Source organism: Pollachius pollachius (genome assembly GCF_949987615.1).
Source record: "Pollachius pollachius genome assembly, chromosome: 13".
In the NCBI taxonomy this organism is placed as follows: domain Eukaryota; kingdom Metazoa; phylum Chordata; class Actinopteri; order Gadiformes; family Gadidae; genus Pollachius; species Pollachius pollachius.
The window spans coordinates 8,582,379-8,599,878 of NC_136946.1; the positions used below are offsets into that span (position 1 = coordinate 8,582,379).

At 45.8% G+C, this 17,500-nt stretch overlaps 2 protein-coding genes across 2 annotated transcripts in view; both read left to right on the forward strand.

Moving 5' to 3' along the window:
- The first annotated feature begins 3,947 nt into the window (after nucleotides 1-3,947).
- Nucleotides 3,948-9,843, forward strand: kdf1b (keratinocyte differentiation factor 1b). Its single transcript, XM_079748958.1, has 4 exons — nucleotides 3,948-4,083; nucleotides 4,555-5,555; nucleotides 6,292-6,381; nucleotides 7,539-9,843. Exons 2-4 carry the CDS (start codon nucleotides 4,580-4,582, stop codon nucleotides 7,610-7,612), a joined length of 1,140 nt encoding a protein of 379 aa, XP_079605084.1. The 5' UTR covers nucleotides 3,948-4,083; nucleotides 4,555-4,579; the 3' UTR covers nucleotides 7,613-9,843.
- Nucleotides 9,844-12,138: 2,295 nt separating this feature from the next.
- nudc (nudC nuclear distribution protein) overlaps nucleotides 12,139-17,500 on the forward strand; it is a 6,564-nt gene continuing 1,202 nt past the window's right edge. Inside the window, exons 1-8 of the mRNA XM_079749161.1 lie at nucleotides 12,139-12,309; nucleotides 12,692-12,769; nucleotides 12,884-13,111; nucleotides 13,606-13,701; nucleotides 15,313-15,426; nucleotides 15,814-16,008; nucleotides 17,123-17,206; nucleotides 17,347-17,465. Of these exons, the coding sequence (XP_079605287.1) occupies nucleotides 12,235-12,309; nucleotides 12,692-12,769; nucleotides 12,884-13,111; nucleotides 13,606-13,701; nucleotides 15,313-15,426; nucleotides 15,814-16,008; nucleotides 17,123-17,206; nucleotides 17,347-17,465 (989 nt within the window). The 5' untranslated portion in view covers nucleotides 12,139-12,234. The remainder of the gene's footprint in view (nucleotides 12,310-12,691; nucleotides 12,770-12,883; nucleotides 13,112-13,605; nucleotides 13,702-15,312; nucleotides 15,427-15,813; nucleotides 16,009-17,122; nucleotides 17,207-17,346; nucleotides 17,466-17,500) is intronic.

A 17,500-nucleotide genomic window follows, 5' to 3' on the forward strand; every position in this document is an offset into this window, starting at 1 on the left:
GGCGGTGTGGACAGCCAGTAGTGTATACTCGTTAGGCAATGGAGGAGGACAGTGAAGGAGAGAGTATCCACGAGGAGAAAGGAGTCACTTGCTTTGATGAATAGATCTCATTCCTAGTTTGATTGATGACACCCTTAAGCTCTTTTTCAGCTCCAGCACGCCCAACCTCCGCTACGTGCGCTATCTCTACCTTTCTCACTCCCTTACACACACGCACACATACCCACACACACACCCACACACACACACACCCACATGAACGCACACACTCACAGACACACACACACACACACACAAACACACACACATGTGCATGTATCCACACGCACCCATGCATACACAAGCTATGGCATACACACATATATGCACGACTCGTGCAAACAATCCCACCCACAAACATACATGTGTGCACACAAGCAGGAGCAACACACATCCACACACACGCAATAACACAAACACACACACACACACACACACAGTGATCCATACACATGCATGACTTGTGTGTTGTGTGTGTCATCAAGATTGTTTTTGCTGATGCCAGTGGAGGATTGTCACACGGGCACATTCTTTGTTTTGATAGGCTTGATATATTATTCATTTAGCGAGAAGGAAACGGTTATTTCAAAAGCAAAGAAAACATGCCTTCCAAACCATTTCCTCTGACAGGAAATTGTGTATTGGATCAAAGCCGCTATAGTCATATGCTCACCAAATGGCACAGGTCACCTCCCTCCAATTTAAAATAAAAAGAAACAGAAAAAAACGGTGTTTATTTGATGGGATCAAATACACCCAATGATGTCTGTGACAGACATTACTCACTGCCTGTTGGCACGACCTGTCTGTCTGTCTGTCTGTCTGTCTGCAGGCAGGCATGTATGTTATTTTTGTATGTGTGTTGTGTATGCATGTATGTATGTATTTATGTATGTATGTATGTTTGCATGTATGTATGTCCGAAAGTATGCATATATGTATGTTTGTATGTATGTGTACGTAAGTTTGTGTGTGTGGTGTGACATGACATGGTTTGTGTTGCTGGCAGGTCAGACTGCCACAGACATGCCATACCCAGGAGCTGTTTTGTGTGTTTACCAACCTTTGTTTACCACTGGTGACCGGTTGAAAGCCCCTTCTTACCCATCAGGGCTGGAGCAGCTGTAGGGGGGTTATCATTGCGATTTTTGTGCCACACAGCTGAAATCATGCATGGGTTTTACAGGAAAGACCAATAATAATTTGACCAAGGGCGTCCGTTCTGAAAGCTGATGAAGCTCAAGGTCAGGCTTGATGCAGAGATTCAAAGTCCCAGTGACGTACATGCTGCCAGGAGCTATTTAAATACTACTTGTAACCACCAAGGAGTCCCTACTTAATCCCCTCCTGGGAAAGTCAAATAAAGTATAAAAATGGAAATAAGATCTGTTTATTGCCTGCAAAAAAGTGATAACAAGAAATTGGTACAAACCTGAGCCTTCAACAGTGGAGGGATATAATCAAGGAGATTTTTACAATGGAGAGGACGACTTTTTCTCTAAGATCTAAATGAGAAATCTTCCCCAGAAAATCTAAGAAATGGACTTGCTTTATATCAGAAGAATTGGACGCCGCTTCACTGTGAAAGTCTGTGGCCAATTAAAGGTAATTTGACGTGGTTATGTGGAAGCATATAAGCTTGACTGTATTACCCCACACTATGTTCTTTGTGTAGTTTTTATTTAGTGTAAACATGTCAAAAAACTATAAATAAAGAGTTACAAAAATAAATAAAAACAAAAGATCTGTGATGTGCACATAAATCTTTCTTTAAATGACATTATACTAATTAAATGTCTATTCAAAAATCCTTTACTTTGGATTCCAGATTCCTCATGTATATTTTTTAAAGATAAGATCATTTTTCCAAAAAGATTGTAAGCAGCCTGCAGTGATAAGACCCACATGCAGATCAGTAGCAAAGTCACCCTGACATCCCAATGATGAGCAGCTGTTTGCAATCAGCTAATTACCTGTGATTGGCTGAGGAGTTAGCCTTTCTGGCAATAAATATCTCCAACCATGTGGGCCATGTACAGCAATATTGATATGAGTATTCTCTTTGGTTGGGGTGCTGACAAGTACTGCGCTGTTTGGTCTGTAGATGAATTGGCCAGCAGGAATGTCTTTTGGAATTAATTTGGGGTAAGTGTCTGATGGTAGTCTGAACCATGACTACATGTGCACCTTTTTTCAGCTCTTTTGACCTTGGGTGCTTTTATTTCCAATATATTTTAGGTCCTTCCTGGTTTTCGTCCTACAAGCAGAGCATGTCAACAGTTTATGGGTCCCTCATGGTCAGTTTTAAACAGCAACTTGACATTAAGAGATTTCCCCAGTATTATTTGTTAAAATTATTTTTCATTTGCCTTTTTTTAGTCACCCCAAATGTTGGCCCTTCTCCGTGGGGACGTGATGAAACGAGGCTTAGCAGCTACCCCCAGAATCAATTCAGACAAGACGCCATAGCTCCGAGCCCTCCCTGGAGTCCGTCCATCCGCAGCCAGGCGGGAGTGAACAGGGACTCGCGACAGGAACTCTCACAGAGACGCAATTACCCAGTTGCCGCCACCCCCAGGTCCGCAGAGTCCAAACATAACTCCATCGTTCTAAAACCCATAACATTACAGCTGTCAGCTTCCCCGACGCCAAGGTCAAACCCGCCGAGGTCAAACCCACCGAGCGCTCATCGCAGGAGCCGTCAAGACAAGCAGGGGGGAGATTTCGCACTCTCCGACGCCATCGCTAGCGGGACTGCTATCCGCAATAGTAAGGGCTCATCTGCTGGCTCCGTGCGTGACTCTGTTGATAGAAGAGCACCCGCTGTTACCAAGCGGTTGATGGATACACCACGTGCTGGAGAGCTGCTTCTGAGTCCTTCTAAGGATCGCTTCGCCACTGCAGTGACTCCTAACACACTTTCATCTGCCAACTCTGGTCCGCGTGCGGTGGCTCCCATCAGGTCCGGTGTCAACGCGTCGCCTCAGCTGTCTGCCGCCGCCGCGAGCGCCGGCCCCGAAAAGCCCACGCGGGCGGGTGCCAAGGTCGCCGGCCGAATGGTCAGACGGCGTCCCTCGTTTCGGAATTTCAAGTCGTCCAACAACTACCACCTTCCAGAATTGGTAAAGGCCTACAGCAAGTCTGCACCGGGAACCGAGTCGTCAAACTCGGACGTGTCGTATTTAAGGGCAGGTCAGGACAGAAACTCACACCCTCGAAGCTTCCTGACTGATGGGAAGAGGACGGCTAATGCTTTTGCGCCAACCAAGGTCCAGATGATCCCGATACGCTTTGGTGGCATCACTATTCAGCGGTTGAGAGACCCACTTAAAAATGGCGTGACCGGCGTCGTGTCTCGGCCACAGGCGACCAACTCGGCCCCGCTGCAGAAGACTGTCTTTTATTCTCAAAGGGCAAACTACTTACACAACCAAAGATGACTTCACCTAGGAGGAATAAATGACTGTCCCACTTAAAAGTAATTGAAACTTTAGAAAATGTTATCTTGCTATTCTGCTCTAATAAATTATTTTAATATTGACTTCGTGGCGTTTTTTCTTTACTGCAGATTTGGCGACATCTACTGTTCAAACGGTTGTGGTTCACCTCAGTTTCCATGCCAAGAGCAGTGCTGGTTTGACTTGGTTGAAGGACACTGGGAATGTCAACTGGATCGGTGCATTTTATACCTTATTTATGTTCGCCCTACTCGGCTTTGTCGACTATCATCGGGAATTCAACCAGCTTAATGCAGAATAGGTCTTCTTAAAACTTGCTGGCCAAAGGTTGCAAATGTTCTCCAGTTGAGTGTAAAGGGTCAACGAATCTCAACCCACTCCCCACCCCCTCGTACCACGGAACTAGGAGTGACGTCAGTGGGCGGAGCTTCAGTCCACCTTGACGATCAGGTAGATTTAGGGGAAGTTTTAAAATACGTGACGTAACTTCAAAGTTATTAATGTATCCAATATACTGGCACCTTTTCGAGGGCAGTGTGCATTGGATCACCAAGCCAAACTTTTGGCCCTTCCACGAACATATTACGTGAGTAACGAGTGGCCCTCTCTGAAATGGAGGCGAACCATACATCTGCATTCGTTGACGTTTTGTGTTAATGATTGGCGTCAATATTTTATTAAGTCTTATATATCAAATAAAACTCGTACGGTTTACAACATAGCCCAGTGTTTATTCGTCCTTCTGTTCCGTGTGTCTAAACAAAGGACCTCGCTTGCTAAATGCTTGTTTAATCATGTCCTTATAAAACGGGCAGATGTAGCATTTTCCATTGTGTATTTATGTCGTGGGAGGTTGTGTGCACCTCAAACCTGCATCATTTCTAAAACTAAACTACTGGACTGACTCTCCTGACTTCATATCTCGGAGAGAACCAGTCTGATCAATCAGCCTTGGTTTCATTTCTGAACCTACGCGGTAAAGGGTTATGATATAACAAAACAAGGGCAGTTATATTCGTCTTGCTGGTGTGTAACAATGAATCCCTTCCTTGGCCAGACCTTGTGTGGCGTAGACCTACACCATGCCCACCAGCAGCAATGGCAGCGGGAGGCACTTCTCAGAGCCCCGCTGCTCCATAGAGGATCACGACCCTTCATTGCTGAGCAACCAGAACAATAACTACCAGGAGCGCAGCGTTGACCCGCCAAAAGACCACCCTAGGGACAACCGGAGAAAGGACTCGACCCTTCCCCATAAAGCCCACCTGAAGTACTCCGACGGGCAAGCGGCCGAAACTGTCGGCTTTATCACCGTCGCCGACGAGCCCGGGGGCGGGGCTTGTTCCTGCGGGCGCTGCCGGAGCCTGGTGTGCAGGGTCCTGACCTGCGGCCTGTACAGGGTCTGCCAGCGCACCCTCTGTGCGCCTTGCTTGACCGCCCCTCCGACCCAACCCGAGAACAAGGAGCGCGCTGAGGAAGAGGAGGAGAAGGAGGAGGAGGAGGAGTACCGCGATGAGCCGGCCTGGCTGGAGGACGTCCACCTCGACGGGGTCAAAGTGGACTTTCAGCGAGGCGCTCCGGACATTGCGGTGGAGGCGCCCCCTTCCTCCAACGTCCGCCCGCGGACCTCCAGCCCCAAGCCGCCCAAGCCGCCGGACAAGACCAGCCGCCGGTCGTACGACTCCATCGACTGGGAGGAGGAGGAGGAGAAGGAGAAGGAGAAGGAGGTGGCGTACGGCGGCGAGAACGTGGACGCCCTCATCACCAAGAAGCTGCTGGCGCTCTACACGGAGTACCAGATCGAGGAGCTGGCCCGCTGCACCACCGACTCGCTGTTCCTGCGCAAGTCGACGGAGATCCACCAGCTCATCAACTCCCTGGCGGAGGAGCACCAGATGGACGAGCAGGAGGCGGAGGGCCGCCTGGTGAGGGGCATCGTCCGCATCAGCACACGCCGCAGCAAGAGGGGCGGGCGGCCGCACTACGCGGTGAGCGAGAGGACGCTGTCGGACAGCGGCAACGAGACCATGAGGAACAGCGACTCTTGCAGCAACAACAGTACGTTTTCAGCGTGTTTTTGTGTGGTGGGGTTTAAGCTGTGACAGGATCTGGGGGCATCCGGGATGGTCGTCTCTTTTCGGAGGGGGTCCCCCACCCGGCAGCAGCTGTTCTGTGCCCCTGGGATCCAGACAGACCACCTAGGGGTCTTAATGTCACTCAAATGAGTCGTTGGTTCTTAAGTCATACATCAGCATGAATAGAAAGGCAAGCTTAAAAGGGAGGTTTTGTTCTTAAGGATGTCAAAATGACCAAGCAAGTCTCTCAGTCTTTCAGTTTTCGAGGATATGTCTCTAGGGTCTCAACCAAATGTTGTGAAACGGGTTTAGAGTGCAGCTTCCTTATGGTATATGATACATTTTCATGTAAAGCATGGACGTGTTTTAGGCCTTATTATGATGGGAGGGGGACACTTAATATCTCATGGTTGGTCGATAGTTAGAGTCGCTCGCACCTCTGTGAGAACGATATCCTGGGCATCCGGGCCCGAGACATGGAGATGCCCACTGCACAGGGTCACCCATAGTTAAACCATTTTCACTTTTTATGACCGACAAAGTTGTAGTCAGAACCCAAAGATATGGTCTGGTGTAAGTCATTTATATTACACTTTGCTGCAAATTAACAAATGAATATAAAGATGCTTTGATTGTGAATAATATCACTGGGGAAATTAGCAAAAATCTGCTGTAACACAAAACTCAACCTTATTGTTTTCTTTTGTAATCCCTACAAGATGACTACAAATCAAGTCCCAACTTCCAGATATCAGATGTCACACATTCGGACATGTATGCCAGGAATATGAGGAGGAACAACAGTGATGGTAGGTTGTTTTTTTCACATTCACATGTACACACACGCACATACGTACTTACACAAATGCACACACGTACACAAACATACACAAGTTATTAATATTGTTACACAAATTCAGTCATACACCATACACCCCGTAGAAATGTCTGAGAACTTAGATACCGCCCAAGCCTAGGATTGGTTAATAGTAACTGGAGGATGCGGTAAATCAAACTGCTACAACATCCACCACAGCTACAAGTATTTTTCAGCAAGTTTAACTAAGGTGTATCTTTTAATATAGCGACCCTCAAATGCAGCGGATGCATCAGACTTGCACAAGGCTGCCAGAGCAGCAATGCATTATTGGTGCCTTTTTGGAAATCCCTTGCCTTCATGGATGAGGAAGCATTTACCTTGTAGCTGATGTGTAGTGACATTGTGTCTATTTTCCTTTCTGTAGAAAGGACACAAAGGCTGCATGTGTAATGTGAGGATTGTGTTTTTGAGAATGGTTACAGAGTCCTTCTCTTGGCTCACACCCTCCTTCGTATTCCCGGTAGAGGAGGCTTACCATCTGTCAGTCAGTTAACATCCGGAACGCTCTATTGACTTTTTCTACTGTTTTATTCCCCTTTCTATCTTTTGGGATATTAAATCATAAAACCCTTGAATTCATGTTTGGATTGTGTTTAGCTTTTACAAAGCCTGTCAATAAAACGTAAGATGGTCGGGAAATGTGTTGTACTTGTTTCCTTTGTTTGTCGAGTGATTTCAAATGTAAAAACAAATCAGTGTGGTATTTATTTGTGCTTTGCACTTTGTACTGAAATTTAAACATTTCCCCTAATTATCTAAGGAGTCACAGTTGGTCTATGTCATTCAATAATCTCAACAGGCTGTTTTATTTTTCTGTCTTTATTTATTGACTTTTATTTATCTTTGTAGTAATTCATTGTTTGGTCATTCATCGTGTATTTATTTTTCATTACGAGGGAGACATTGTTGTGTTTCAAGTGACACAGCGTTTTTCAAAGCACATTTTGTGATGCATTCTGATGTACAAGCCTTATAGGGCCACTGAGCTGAATTGTCTTTCTGCCTAATAGAGACCCACCTCATGGATACATGGATAGGTTTCACTGTGGGTCATTGGCTCTTCCTTCTCCCTCTTCCCCACCACAGGTCGCTCTATTCCATACTCAGACAACATGTCTTCATCGGGTGTCTTAGTCGATCGCACCTCCGTGAGGACGTGATCCTGGGCACCCAGGGCCGAGACACGAAGATGCCCGTAACGCAGGATCCCCCATGGGCATCGTTGGCACAGTAGTAGCACCCCACACCCCTCCCCTTCCATCCCAGGCATGCTCGTCTCTGCAAGTACTGTTTTCGTACGCTTTGTTTGTATGTGTGTCAGTTGTGTGGAACCTCTGGTGTTGAAGGATGTCCGGGTACTCCGGGCTAGCGGTTGGTCAGTGGGAAGAATTCTGCGATTGAACGCCCATACACGAGAGCTGGCCTCGCAATGGAGGGCGGCTGGAGGGTAGCTGGCTTGCCAAGACGGCGGAAAGACCACTGTGGTTTCCCCTCCAATCTTGGTGACCCAGCACTCAGCGACCCTCCTCTGTATTCGAAAAAATGTAACTGTCCCCATGGTCTGTTTGAGAGGGAAAATGTACTTTAGCTTTCATTAAAACATGACTTTGGTTGGTTGCTGAGGTTGTATTTAATGAGCCGGGCCAACCAAAGACATTTGAGTCACTTTGAACCCTTGGTGGTCTTTTGGAATGGACCGGTAGCAGGAATAACTTATCTAAGGTCATGGTTTTTACATGAAGCTCTGTGAAGCTCTGAGAATAGTTCACAATGTGCTTTTGGTCCTATTTACAGCAGTGATACCTAAAGAATGTGTATAATTGAAGATTTAGAATTTCTTCCGGACTTTGAAGTGTAATCTCCGAAGCTCTCCTTTTAGTTCTCCATTGTGGAGTAAACCGTACGCCTGCTACCCGCACAAGTCAGCTGAAGAGCGAGTCTGCTGCGATAGCTTCACCTACCATCTATTGCGGAACAACCTCTTCTGGGGGATGTAAAGCGCTTGATTTGAATGCTAGCCAGTATGTCGCCTCTGACACCCGGTTGGTAACATCCTCTAGTCTAACTTTAATGGAAGGATTCTCTGTATGTCTCTACTTCGATTTACTCAGCAACCATTCATCAAACGACTTCGCACTTGGCGGGTGTATCAGTTCCCAAGGAAGGGCAGTGCCCAGTATGAAGTGGTTTGGATGAGCAGTTCTGGGAAAAATCTGCAAGCGGCAATGCTTGAGGCCAGGCAGTGGTCTGTTCCAAACAGGCACGTTGTGAATGGGCAATGCACTATTACTGCAAATGCAAGGGCTTTTTTCAGTTGGCCATTGGCTCAATCACTCTTGTGCTGCCTCGTTGGGCAATGGAGACTGACTTCATTGACATTTATTTAAAGAGAATCAATGCAGAGAAGAGAATCCCGATTGCTACATCAATTGAAAAATGATATGAAGTCCTAGTGCGTAATTTTGTAATATAACACAACTAGGAAATGATTCTTTTGATACAAAAGAAAACTATCTTTAATGCAAAACATTGTGATTGGATAGTATATTCCATTACAATCACAATTTTTAATTGGTTGGAAGAACCTTTTCTTCATTCATTTTCATCGTAATATCCCAAGTTATTTTGTTCTCAAACATATAACCAGCGGTTTCATTACATGGAGTACAATTTGCATTTCTCTTTAAAGGAAAGATGCAATCTTTGAAATTGAATCCTCATCTGTTATTAGAATGAACACCTTCGTACATCGTATGCATGCTCTGTGGTTAACCTATCAAGCGACACAGTTAGTCCACATCTTTATGTTTTGCACAAAGTTTGTATTGCGAGGCTATGTCCAAGCCCGTTGAAGTTCCAGTGGGAATTTGGACAGCTGACATTGCTGGAATTCGCCCTTGCTTATCACTGTTTTGTGTGGTTGTAGTGAACATGGACTGTGGCGTAGTTGAGCTTAAATACCTTGCAGTGGAAAGGCCAATGTCACTAGACTGTGATGACCCTGTTGATGTTTTTTGCAATAATTGCTATATACTGGTATGCTCCTTCGACTCATGTAAATGCCTCTTCCTATGTTTTGTTGTTAAGGAATTTGATAAGCAAAATCAATAGTGGGAATGTTGAGCTATTTATTTGTGTTCAGATATTAGAAGAGGATATGTATATAATAATGGTATATTATGTGCTTTGCCAGTTTGCTTTCCAGGAAACCACTGAAACATTTAGCAGGTCTGTGAAACCGGTTATTCAGGTTGAAACCAAAGAGTCAGATACAGAAGTCTGGTTGTTTGTGGTTTGTAGATGTTTGCCGGTGTGTCAAAAAAAATGCAAATGATAAATGCTGTATATATTTTACAATTTCATCAAACTATGTGATTTGAGGTCATTAAATTGCTTCATACTCCATTTGTTGTTTTTTCAATACGTTTTTACCTAATGTTTTTGACTTAAACTATTTTGCTTTTTCATGGCCTATCATTTCTTTTAATCAGGTTAATTTAAGTGGTAACAAAAGCGCAGAAAAGAATCCACATAGCTGCAAAATATCTCTAATGTCCTATTAAGTAAAGCTTTGATCTTCCTCCGGTAAAAATGTATGTTTTTATAATGACTTAAAATGATTCTGTTCATCATGCTACCACATGAGGGCGACAGATCAGGGGAAGGTATATTCCCAGAGAGACCGCCATAAAGATTATAGTCCTTCAAAAACGTCCGGCATACCTAGCCACACTGGCCTCATGTTGATGTGTACAGAGATAGAAACGACCATCACATAATAAACATAGTAAGTAGAAAAGTCCAGACAACATACAAAACACTCAAGCATACTGCAAGTCTTTTCTTCTCAAGAGAGGGTTGGGGTTTATCTTTGAATGTTGGTCTCGAGCAAACGGCGTCTCGCCTCAAAACACAGATAGCTCTGCTTTGCTGATAATGAGCTTGACAAACAGTCCTGGCTCACGGTTTGGAGGGCAACGGCTGCTAGAAGGACTCTGTCCAAACGGGCGGCATCTTACAGGGTCAGGAGTCCCACCAGCGCCTGCAGAGAGCCTTCTGGGCCGCCAGTTCAAGGTCTTGAACCACCAACGAATACCCAAATCCAATCCCATCCATACATTGGGAAAGTACTTGTGTGAATATTTAGACGTGTATTTGAAGAAGACGTACTCATAATAAACCTAGAAGAGACTCGGAACACTTTACGTTGTGGATTGTTTATTGATACCAAACAGCCTGTTTGGTATCAATAACTTCACCTGAGTTAAATAGCGCTGTGTCCTTGAGGAGGCCGTACTCCACCTGCCTTGAGGTGGAGACTTCACAGAAGTCATGTGCACGACTCTTGCTCACAGACGAGGGCCAGGGTGGGCTTCAACCCTCTGCCCTCAGAACCACAGACCCCCTCTCCGAGGGCAATGCTCCGTACGCCTGCTGGAGCTCCTCCACCTCCTCTTCCTGCTCCTCCTGCTCCGTCACTTCGAAGGCCACCCGTGCCTCCGCAAGCCCCAGGGGGCCGGCGGTGGCCAGCTGGTGCAGGCACCGCCGGCCGGCTCTGAAGAAGACGAGGGTTTGGACCGCCGCCCCGGACCCCACCCGGCGGGTGACCCTCAGAGTTCCTCAGGCAGACTGTCGCTCTTCTCCTCCTCCCCATCTTCTCTCCTCTCTTATCTCCTCGCCTGGCAGTGAGGTGTTTGTGTGTGTGTGTGCGTGTGTGTGTGTGCGTGCGTGCGCGTGTGTGTGTGTGTGTGTCTGTGTGCGTGTGACCCACAGAAGCTCATACTGGTTTAAGGTAGGAGGTGTGACCTGTGTGACCTCTTATCCACCAGAGGAGACGGACAGACAGAGCGACCGACGCACAGACAGACAGAGAGGGAGCATCGGGCTTACGTGAAATGGGTTTAAGGCGTTCCAACTGGGAATCGATGACCCAGGCGGGCGGTTTCGCAGTTGGAGTGCTCGGTCGTGTGAAGCTGATCCAGAACATAAATACATTTCAACACAAGGGGTGTCACAGGGGAAAGGTTACCGCAGGGGGTAGGGTGAATGACACTTCCCGTGTTTACACATGCATGAGGCTGTACCGGGGTAGGACAGGATGTCAGCACATGGGGACTGACATGTCTTTTATATGCCGTTGAGGCTCCATCTCCATGGATTACGAAACATCTATGTTTCCCGCTTTTTTCTAGTCCCATTTCAATAATAGAATAATGATTGATAATCATAATTAACTATGATTCATGTATTTGTGTGCTAATTATGACCTATTTCAAATGCTTATTATATATATAATGGACAATCCATCACACAAATTGCATATTATACACTTTGTCTCGATATATATGTATGCATATGATTTTTTTTATTTACCATTAACAATATGATTTTTGTAATCGAACATTTCAAATTTCTTTTTTTATTAAGAAATATGACAATATATTAATAGTATTATCAGCATTATTATATTATTTAGAATCTTAAGACATTTAGTAGTCTCCTAATGATCCTGTTAATATTAAAGTATTATAACTGTAGAAGATTCTAGTAGTTTTTGCACCGCGTCCCGCCTTGCCTTATGGTTCCTTTTACATGCATTGTATTCGTTCATTTAGTTGTCTGTCAGAATGAAGAACACCAATTGGTCAAAACAATTAAGGCGTTCCTCGTTTCCAGGAAGTGTGAGTGTAGTGTGTGTGTGACTTCACGTTGTTGCCAACCAACATTTAGCTCGACATTTCAATAATTCCCGTGTTATTACAACGTTACCTTATTTTTCACTATGAACGATGAGGACGAGAGGTTCGACGGGATGCTACTCGCCATGGCGCAGCAGCATGAGGGAGGGGTTCAAGAGGTAAAAGTGTGTTGCTCTGAACACTTATAGCATCGAGAGAGCTAGCAAGAGAGCTAACCATTAGCTTCCCTTTGGACCGCTCATTCAATGCTCGACGTCATCGTGCTGATTTAATATATATATATAATGCTATTGATATACTGGTGGGGTCGTTGGGGACTGTCAATAAGTATATTAAACACTTTTTATTGAGAGACAATTCTATACATTCCCGAAGTATGTGGTAAAACTGAATGAGTGCACCGGCATGTGTCTGCATCTCGGACCTGCTCTGCTCCTAGAGCCATGCCCAGACCGCTTTTCATTTCATCATACGACATCCGGCTGTAGTCCCGTGGTGGATGCTAAAGATTAACTCAGATTTACTGTGCTCCGTCAACAGTTAGTCAACACATTCTTCAGCTTCCTGCGACGGAAAACTGATTTCTTCACCGGTGGGGAAGCAGGTGCCCCAGAAAAGGTCAGTCCCCGCCCACTAAGGTGCAAATATCCGGTGAACTTACATCCTAGCTACCTATCGCCTGTCCACTCTCTCTTCCCCAACAGTCACCTTGATGTTTACTTCCCTTTCTAGCTCGTGAAGGAGACCGTCGCCCGCCACAGCCAGCTTGCGCTGAGGGTCCACAGAGACCGCAAGAGCAGGCAGGAGAAAGAGAAGAAGGATAAGGCAGACCGGGCCGCCAAGCTGGCCGAGGAGGCCAACAGCAAGAAGAAGAAGAAGGATGACGATAACAAGGCCGGCCCCCAGATCAGGGAGCTGACAGAGGAGGAGGCGGCGAAGCTGCAGTCTGAGATCGACCAGGTGAATGGTCCTCCCCTCCCCTCTGTGTGCTTCACCACAGTCTTTAAGGGGACTCTTTCCTGCCCTCAGGGCGTGTTTCAATAAGCAAAACCACACCACAACTGTGCACATCTTCAACAGCACCATCATTACGTATAGACAGATGGATATATAGGAACTTTATTAATCCCTCAGGGAGGTTCCCTCAGGAAATTGACCTTCTTGCGTCAGCAAGCACCATGTTACATATAGAATTAGAGTTAAAAACAAGCATGAAAGTATAAATAAGCACCATAGATGTACTTTATATTTACAGCAATAGGAATAAGTACAATATATATATCGCAAGTTCAGGGTGTTTGGGAATCATAGCATGATTAGACTCATACTACACTTATATAAACAACAGTACTTTGGAGTCTGAGACTTTGATTGTATCCACCATACCTTTCTGAATGACGGTGATATAATGTCTGTTCAGTTTAATTCATGCAAGTGTCTACGGTGCATTGCAGAAAAAGCAGGGAGACGAGAAGAAGGAGACTCCGGCGGTGGCCGCAGACCGCCCGTCAGACAAAGAGGAGCAGCAGAAGGAGGAGAAGGAGAAGGGGGTGAGTGTGTTGAAGACCCAGCCACCGCAGTGCTCTTGTAACTTGATAGGAACTGCAGGAGCCCCACCTGGCATCAACAAGCGGTCCCAATATGCACCTCCTGTGCCAAAATCTAGGATCAGATTTCACTGGCCCGGCCCGACATGTAATTAAGTGTACTAAAGACAACTCCTGCTCTTTAGGAGTAGCCATTCGTTTTGTTGGCGACGTTGATCCTGCAAACCTGCCAGATAATGCCAGACATACTGAGATTCTGTGTTGGGGATTTATTGTTCATTGCTAATGGGTATTTTTGGTATGTCCCGGAGTGTCAAGACACGATTATAAATGATTGATCGCCATTATGAGTGTACGACTGTGCGTCTGACTTCTGGACCGGAGATTGCAAGAGTCCTGATCTAAAAGCTCGGTATGAACAGACTCAACCCCAGATACAGGGTCCAAAACTAACACTCGCCACTCGCCAATTACGAGTAGATTTTGTCTCTGGCTGGTAAATTTTTAAGACCACTCGCCACTCTGGCGAGTTATTATTTTTTTTACCGGCGAAAATTTAATTTTTCCTTACTGGAGGAGAACGACGCTGGTATCTGCTAGTTTCCTGACAGAGTAATGTGTCTTTTCAGCAGAGACGATCTTTTGGCACGTAAGCGCGTGATGCCACCATTCAGCGTACCCATTGGTGTTGTTTGGCGCGCCCAGTAGAACTGCTAGTTTCCTGACAGAGTAACGTGTCTTTCCAGCAGAGTTCTCCAAGTACGTCTCGCTGCGGCCTGCGGGAAGGCGGGGCATGACATCACGCCCCGCCCACATCACGGGCGAGTGCATTCTGGGATTGTTTGCGCCCGAATATATTAATAATATTTTAACGGTAAATTACGTAAATATATATATATATATATATATATATATATATAAAACGGGTGGCATAAATCAAGCGATCTGATTGGTTCCTAACTGTTGTATATTGAGCGTATAGTTCTGAGTTATCAATATTATGGCTTCGTTCGCTCGTTATCAAATGGAAACCATCCATCGTAACGTTACAACTTACTCCCTGTGATAAAATAATGTATAGACTGTGTGCTAGACCGATCTAACGGGGTCATCCCTATGTTCCCCGCTTTGTATGTGACCGGTGTTTTTCGTAGGTGGAATCCGGAAGAATGAATATTAGGGTTACGGTTATGGTTTTACATGAATTAAAAAAAAAGAACTTTCACTTAAGTCATGTCTTTGAATACTTTGTCCACCACTGGTCAGATATTCATGTTTATATAGGGCTGTTGCAGTCTGGTTGAGCTAAAATCAGAAACAGTGATTCATATTTTAACATACATTGCTACTAGTATTAGTGCATATACTATTAAAATATTGATTGAGAATCGCATATTAGACCCAATTTACATGTTAAATAATACTGATAGCAATTCACAACACTTAAAAGCAATTTTTATTTGGTTGGCTGGTAAAATATCTGCCTGGCTGGTAAAAAATTTCACTTACCAGCCAGCCTGGCTGGTAAGTGAAAAAGTTAGTTTTGGACCCTGCCCAGATATACAACTGGGGAGTTTTGGGCTGGTTGATAACCATCGCCCTCTTCCCCTCAAGGCGGACTCGGATGCCGAGGATGACGAAAAGGATAAGGACAAGCTGAAGCCCAACGCGGGGAACGGAGCCGACATGCCCAACTACAAGTGGACCCAGAGCCTGTCGGAAGTTGACGTAAGTTCAGCTCCGCGAGGCGGGATTGGGAATGGTCTGGAGACGGACATGCTGCAGACCACCACCGCTGCACAGGCCCTATCTCTGGTGACACCAGTCATGAAACATTTTGATGAAGGAGAAGACAGGAACCGGTCCCAGTGTAGCACCAGTGTAGCACCAGTGGAAGATAATGATTCTTCAGCTTACCTATCAAAACAAAACAAAAAACTATTTTTAAGTCGCTTGATGTTGTGTGTGTGTGTGTGAGGGATTCAATAGCTGCCAATGGTATCCATTCAATAATTTATCAATGATTTAATTGCATTCAACCTTATTAAAGATAAATGTAGCTGAATCAGAAGTGGACAGTATCTGAACCTCAAACCGGTGCTCCACCCTCCACAGCTGCTGGTGCCTTTTGACGTGAAGTTCCGCATGAAGGGCAAGGACGTGGTGGTGGACATCCAGCGGCGCAGCATCAAGGTGGGGCTGAAGGGCCAGCCACCCGTGCTTGAGGGAGAGCTGTGCCACGAGGTCAAGGTGGAGGAGAGCTCCTGGCTCATAGAGGACGGCAAGGTGGTCACCATCCACCTGGAGAAGGTACGCAGCGCCTCATTTCTAAATGCTGTCGGAAATGGCTTTTCCCCGGGGAAACCCTGTAGTCGTACAAGGATGTTGTTGATGCCCCTTTCCCATTTACTCTGGGGGGGCACAAAGAGGGGGGGGTGTTTAACCAAAACGTTTGTTTTGGTAAAACAAAATCAATAGTATAATATAAAAATAATAAGTCCCTCAACCAATCAGACCAGCGATCGCAACAGTCCCTTCCCTGTCATCATTGTGTTGAACCAGCCAATAGTGCGCCAGGGGGAAAAGCCAGCTTGGTGATTGGCTCCAGTAAAAGCGGATCGGGAACAGAAAGAAATGTATTGGTCTCCAGCCCTTCTTTAATAGGTCCATGCTCCAGCCCCTGCTGCAGAGCGAATTCAAATCGCCGGCAGAGGCTGGGGGTGCCCAGTCTAATACCGTAGCCTATCTCAACTATAACTTTATTTCATATTAATCGCATCGTTTGCTGCGTTACCAACGTTATCAATGCTGACTTAGACATGTGGGATGTTCAATATCAATAACGTTGAGTTCATAAGGGCAAACATTATCTTTTCTGGGTTAATAATTTTAGGCAGGTGTTTTTGAGCACAGTATATCATGCTAAACTTTGGTAAAACGGTCACCGACCGTCTTCTCTGTGCCAAATATCCCGCTGCTTCGGGTTTCCTTTGACAGGCGCGTTGAGAGGAGGAGCGGGTGAATCAGCTGTTGAGTGTACCCGCGCACCACTGGCATGTATGCGTGTGAACGAGAATGTCAGGGAGAAAGTGTGCTATGAGGAGATGAATGAACGGAACGATATTTACATTTAAAAATCGCAAAAAAAGAAAAAAAGAAGTGAAATCAATTTGTGGCGCTATGCCACACATTGGTCTATGTATGGGAAACACTGATAGCGCCCCCTGCAGGATGGTACCATTAATTAGCTTACACTATTTTCACCAGGGGAAAAAAAAATCATCAACCTTTAGTAATCAAACGGGTTAATCATGCTCACGTTTGTTGGCAATTACAATGGTCCAACAGGTCTGGCTCTCAACCAGGGAGCATAGGGTATCTTCCCAGCCTACAGCCTGACTAAACCTGCTCCCTCCTCTTCCAGATCAATAAAATGGAGTGGTGGAACAAAATAGTCACCACAGATCCCGAAATCAACACCAAGAAAGTCTGCCCGGAGAACTCAAAGGTCAGTGCTTCCACCTCTCCATAAGGAGGCGTGAATATTAATCCGTGACCCCTGCACATATCCTGTACCCTCCCTCCACACAATCCACCCTGTGCCCTTTATTGATGGTATCTGCGTGGTGTGCGTTGCCCACCGCGCAGCTGTCGGACCTGGACGGAGAGACGCGCGGCATGGTGGAGAAGATGATGTACGACCAGCGACAGAAGTCCATGGGGCTGCCCACCTCTGAGGAGCAGAAGAAGCAGGACATCCTCAAGAAGTACGTGTTTCCGACCAAACCGCGTCACGGACGAC